The 6,242-nt window shown below is 44.9% G+C and overlaps 1 protein-coding gene across 2 annotated transcripts; it reads right to left on the reverse strand.

Moving 5' to 3' along the window:
• Positions 1–4,036: 4,036 nt before the first annotated feature.
• TCEAL9 (transcription elongation factor A like 9) lies at positions 4,037–5,655 on the reverse strand. 2 transcript variants are annotated; one of them, XM_080652429.1, is made up of 3 exons: positions 5,528–5,655; positions 4,965–5,037; positions 4,037–4,559 (listed from the first exon to the last, which is right to left on the reverse strand). In XM_080652429.1, the coding sequence occupies exon 3, from the start codon at positions 4,483–4,485 to the stop codon at positions 4,171–4,173; it is 315 nt and encodes a 104-aa protein (XP_080508555.1). In that variant the 5' UTR covers positions 4,486–4,559; positions 4,965–5,037; positions 5,528–5,655; the 3' UTR covers positions 4,037–4,170. The 2 variants fall into 2 exon arrangements, with proteins under 2 accessions (XP_080508555.1, XP_080508554.1); XM_080652428.1 differs by having other exon boundaries at positions 4,037–4,562.
• Between the last annotated feature and the right edge of the window lie 587 nt (positions 5,656–6,242).

Consider the following 6,242-nt stretch of genomic DNA (forward strand, 5'->3'; position numbering starts at 1 on the left):
CTTTTATTCAATTTGGGACACACCTATAGCCCTTAGGCGGGCCATTTTCAGTAACAGGCAGACTATCTTATCAGTAAGGATTTACATGACTGTCTGGTGGGGAAGTTGCTTCAGCTACCATTGTCTCGACTAAACTGTGGGTGCATAGCTCTGACCTTTGCCAGGGCTCAAGGGTCACCAGCATTCCGGGCTCCTTGTCCACACCTCTCTGCTAGTGAAGACAATAGACAGTTTCCCAGACTGGTAAATTCATTGGTATTGCTCCTCTACTTCTTTAATTTTGTGTGTCATTGTAGCTATGTGTTTCTGTAACTTTAAAGTTCCTCATAAACTATTTACTTTTAGTTTCTTAGTTGATGTTTTCATTCAGTTATTTAGCATTCATTCAAAAGCCTATGTATTTAAGTAAAAACTAGGAAGAGTTACAAATGCCCTATTTGCACTCTACAGTATAATGACTTATTTTGCTTTATTTAACTTGAAATTAGAAATCAAAACTTGTGATGTTAGGAAAGGCTTGCCATCCACATTAAGATTTATTGCACAGAGAAAACCATTATTGGGAGAGGCAATCCGCCCCTGAGCATCCCTGCACATTCTAATTGGGTGTACCAAGAGGTAAGGCCTGATCACTCTTCACAGGCAACAAGCAATGTCTTTCGCTGGACAGGAAGCAGGCTTGCTTCTGCTTACTAAGAAAGCTGTGAATTCTCCAAATTCAGGGTTTCTTCCCTGCAATACAATGCACTGCATGTATAGGCATCCATCATGAGTCCTGTGCCATCCCATGGGACTTGTGGATCATGGATAACTGATACAAACCAGTATGAAACTCTGGCTACTACTCTTGCTGTAATAATGTGCTTTGTCTCTGACCCAGGATTCTAGTGTCTTCTGACAGTATCCATTAACCACTAGCAGGTTAACCTATTAACTTTTAAGTAGGGTAAAATCTTAAATTGCACAGTTCTTGAAAGGTGTTTCCAGATATTTCCCCAAGTCAATTATGCTAAGGCAATGTTTCCCACCAGGATGATTTTTACCATATCATTATATACTGTATGCTATTAACATTGTGTTCTACTTCATTATTGTCTTCAAATAGACTCATTTAATTTGAATACTTTTTTGAAAAGGAAGATTTACAATACCAGACTATATCTTAAACTACTATCATCATTTGCCTTAGACAGAGTGTTTATTAATACACAGTCAAATAAATACAAGGATATGACAATTTAAAATATTTGTATACTATCTAAAATAATCTCCACCTACCACCAGGTCCTCTACTTTAACCCCAAGTTAGCTGATTATATCAGAACTGGAAAGACTATCACAACCAAAGCTTTTAGTTAAGGAATTTTGAGGTCTTATCTCTTTCCCTATAAAAAGTTCTCATCAAGCTCCCCTGTGAAGGAAAAAAAAAGGGGGGAGGGGAAGGAAGTCTAGTGCTCTGACCTGCAATGGGGACAGTCGTCATGCTCCAGCTAAGTATGTCCAGGACTGCCTGGCCATCAGCCTAGGAGGGTCTGGTGCCTGCTGCAGGCTGGAGCAGAGAAGCCAAAGCCAGACAACCTGGAGATGAGTGTGGTTGGGGTGAGTCTTTCTAATCCTCAGAGCACCAGGGGGATGGATTCATCCTGTCTGTAAAACTGCCACAGTGAGCCCCTGGGACTCTGATCTCACTCCAGCCGGAATCCAGCCCCACCAGCATCCACCAGGCTGTTGCAAGCTTATGAAACAGTCTGGAGACATGAATGCCCCCCTCCCCAAAAGAAAGCATCACAGAGGAATCTATACTAATAAAAGAGTAATATGCTAATTAGACCAGGAGACCTCCTGGAGACCTTCTGGACATCCTTCCAGACAAAGCCGGGGGCTTGGCAGGCCTGCAACTGCCCCAAAATGGCCCTCAGCCCCTCACCCAGGCTGGCCACGCCCCCCAGTGGGGACCCTCACCCCGATGGGGGCATGGCCAGCCTGCAAACCTCCCCAGGCCCTCACCCAGGCCGGCCCCGCCTTCCAAGGGGACCCCCACCTTGACCCGGGACCCCATTCAGGGCAGACCAGCTGGCCCCCACCCATGCACTAGGCCTCTATCTATACTAATAAAAGGGTAATATGCTAATTAGACCAGACATCTTCCGGACAACCATCAGCATGTCCTTCCTGACAAAGCCAGGCCTGGGCAAAGCTGCCTGCCGGCGGTCCTGGGCACCAGTGCCAGTGGCTGGCTGCAGCCTGGGAGACAGAGAAGCCACCTGCCCCATGGTCCCAGGCCACAGCCAGCTGGAGAAGCTGCCCGCCCTGCAGTCCCACGTGCCACCTGCCCACCATCTCCAGCAGCTGCAGCCAGCCTGGGCGAAGCCAGCCCAGGTCCCAGGCGCCTGTGGCCGGCTGGAGGAGGGAATCCTGGGTCCCAGGTGCAGGGCCAAGGCAGAGGTGGTTAGGGGAGATCAAGCCATCAGGGGAGCAGTTAGGGGTGATCAGGCTGGCAGGCAGAAGCGGTTAGGGGCAATCAGGCAGGCAGGTAGGCAAGCAGTTAGGAGCCAGTGGTCCCAGATTGTGAGAGGGATGTCCAACTGCCAGTTTAGGCCCGATCCCACAAGGATTTCAGATTGGAGAGGGTGCTGGCTGGGCTGAGGGACACACACCTTCCCCCCTGCCCCCATGCATGAATTTCATGCACCGGGCCACTAGTGATAAAATAAAACTGGCACAACTGTGAGCCATAGATACATATATAGATATGCAGATTTAGCTGTATAGATATACCTTCTTATATAGCACTTTCATGTTTCCAGGTAAGGATGGGAATATCCCCAAATCTGACTTGAACATCTCTTTACACATGCATAAGGTTATCTGTTGAACTGGTGAAGAGAGCCTGCCACTGATCTTCTGGAAGAGCTCACTCACACTAAGGAAATAAGAGTCTGGATGATAAAACCAGAATTGTTAGACTCAGAGAAGCTCTGACTAAAGCACAACGTCTGTTATTCAGACTTGTCTTCTGGTCCAACCCTCAAACAGACCCATCATGTCAGTCTTATGGGGAAGAAGGGGCCTGTGATTAAAATTCTATATCATGGCCCAAGTGGCCCTGCATGTCTAAATTGAGAAGGGCATTCTTCCCATTTCTGTAGAGGTCAGTCTGGGAATTTAGCCTACTGAGGGTTCTGAAGAAATGTGTTGGGCTTCACTATTTGATAATTCCAAAATATCAGCAGCAGTAGGGGCCTAAAAGGTACAGAACCTAGATAAAGGGGAAGGAATATCCAATGTATATGGTAGTATCAAGGTGGCAGGTGGGCATTTGGGCAGGTACAGCAGGAGAGGAAGATAAGGTGGTGTCCACCTAACAGTTGGCCTGGATTTGTTCTTAAGCACAGGTGAAAACTTTCTCTACCCTCCCAAATAGCTAAAAAAAAAAATCTCTTGGGAGTTGGGATCCTGCATGGACAGATGGGGAAAAAAATTGTCAGATTATCTCACAGTCATTACCTTATCTGGTCTTTACAAGATCCCTTAGAGATCATTATTATCTCTATTTTATAGATAAGAAAAGATATAAAACTGGTGGTAATTTGGAGTTCACATTTGCTTCTAAAATTCTGTCAACAAATATCAAGTGTCCCAATGCCTTTAGAAATAAACTGATAAGTGCTGTTGGTTACCTCTTTTTTTGTTATAAAACTTTTATTATTTTTTTAACTTTTATTATTTTAACAATACATGTATATTCTAGGAATAAGGGAAAATACAAGTAAGCAGAATTTTAAAAATCACTCATAATCCTACCACTTAGTGATCTTTTTTGTCTTTCATCCCTCACATGTTTTTCTGTGCATATATGTATATACAAATGTATTCTTCCCTTTTAAAAATATGATATTCACATATTCCTTACTAACATTTTTTCATCTTGTATCCTGTCAGAAACCCCCTTTTGTATAAATGAGTTAAGCTCTCCTACTAAAATGCAGAAACTTGGAGATTGGTTCAAAATATGATAAACAATGAGATGCAGAAACAAGAGATTCATCTAAAACCACTAATAGCAACAAATTAAAAGTAGAAAAATGGACAAGGTTTATCAGGAAAATGTAAATCACAAGAAAGCTATATGGCAATATTAATATCAGAAAAAATAAAAATCAAGGTAAGCTACATTAAATAAGGGTAAGGATGGTTTCGATTAACCTTCCAACGCATCACTATAAGTTTGTTTCTTACTCTCCTTATCTCATCTAATTCATTCACTTCTCTAAACATATCATCCTTGCTTAAATGCCTGTTGTGTATATCTTCTTTAAATTCCTGGAGAGACTGAATCAGCCTTTCTCTAAAAGTTCCTTCTGTTTTTTCCTCCTCCTCTGGCTCTTTCTCCTCCTCTGGCTTTTCCTCAGACTTTGGCTCTTCCTCAAGATTTGGCTCACTCTCATTTTCTGGTTTTCCTTCCATTTTTTGACAGGGTTTCATCTTGTGTCTGTCCTCTTCCTTCCTTTCCTTTTTCTCTTCGTTTTTTTCTGCTTATTCCTCTTTGAATATAATTACTTCTAGGAAGCAAGAAAGAGATGGTAAGTCAAAGGCTTGGTGACTGGACCCGTGCTCTGGACAGAGGTCTCAGCATTTGCTTTCTGTTTGTTTCTGAGCCATCATCAAATATCTTCCACCCGAGACTCATTCAGCGATGATGGCTTCCCTAAGACGGCCCCTCTCACCTTTTTCCATTGCTTCTCCTCCCTCTTGTTCCTCCTTCCAGCCATTTTCAAGGCCCTCCTCAACCATCCCCGCCCCCGCACCCGCTCCCCGCGCAAGGCATAACACAAGACACTCCCAGAACAGAGGAGGCTGAGAGAAGCGGGGGGTGGGGGGTTAGTGAGGAACAGCGGGGCCCACAACTCAGTCCCACTCTCGCCCAACTCCACCCCAGGCGTCTTTATACTCCCCTCACCTACCTGTACGGATTCGGTCACCTTCTTCTTCGTATATTCTAGTTGGGTAGCGCACTGAACAACAGACTTGCCAGATCTGCAGACAAACGGGAAACGCGAGGGAGAGGGGGTGGGAGAAGGCGGAGGGAGGAGGGAGGAGGGAGTGGAGGAGTGGAGGAGGAGCGAGCGCTTGGTGACCAGTTCCACGTACTTTTTTCCTCATTGAGGTTCTCGGTAATGGAAACTTTCTCACCTCTGTTTCCCCCAGTTACCCCCTTCTTCACATGCAAGTTAGCTCGAATTTCCCATCAGACAGGGAGATTATTTCTGAATATCTTTAAGATTGAGGTGGGGGTTGGGGGAAGGGTAGGTGTTGGGAAAGTGGTCTGAGATGGCAGAGGTTTATTATTTTTAAAGTATAACAGGTTTCCCTGTCCTTCTCTCGAGACCCTTAGTCACTCCCTTTCCCAAGGGTTAGGATTTCCTGCAGACACAGAGGTGGGAGTGAAGAGGTGGACTTAATCAGGTCTGTGCCCTAGGCCACCCCATCCTAGAAATCCCCAAGCAGTATCTATTTTGACACCAACCTGCAAAATTCTGGCCAACTGACTCTCCTTCCCGGTCTCAGGACCCGCTATCGCGCTGCAGAAGGAAGCTGGTACCCAGACGGGAACAAGGACCAGACTAGCAGGACTTCTGCACACGTCGACTCCTGGTCACGTGATATCTACGTCACCAGTGAGCTGAGTCCCTAATTTCCACTCCCACCAAAAGCGCGGCATAAGTAAGCCCTCCCTTTGCCCCCTCCCCCTTCATACATTTGGCTCTGTCAGTCTTTTCTGTTGTTGAGAATCCCAGGGGAAATTTTGTATTTGCCTTTCTCTGATTACTAGGGAGGGGCTGCATCTTTTCCCAGAGCTACTAAACTTTTCTACTTCTTTCCAGAATTCTCTTCCTGCCTTCTGCTCCCAATATTAAGAACTCCTACAGCCATTGCGCCTCTCGCAGCCTCCATTTCATCTGCAACCTGGTCTTTGTGTTGGTTTGCCAGCCAGTTGTAAAAAATAAGAGTCTGGGACAGGAATGCGATTTATTTTATTTAATTATTTATTTATTTATTTATTTATTTTTTAAAATATATTTTATTGATTTTTTTACAGAGAGAAAGGGACAGGGATAGAGAATTAGAAACATCGATGAGAAAGAAACATTGATCAGCTGCCTCCTGCACACTCACTACTGGGTATGTGCCCACAACTAAGGTACATGCCCTTGACCAGAATAGAACCTGGGACCCTTGAG

The sequence above is a fragment of the Plecotus auritus genome, assembly GCF_963455305.1.
Source record: "Plecotus auritus genome assembly, chromosome: X".
NCBI classification, from domain to species: Eukaryota; Metazoa; Chordata; class Mammalia; order Chiroptera; family Vespertilionidae; genus Plecotus; species Plecotus auritus.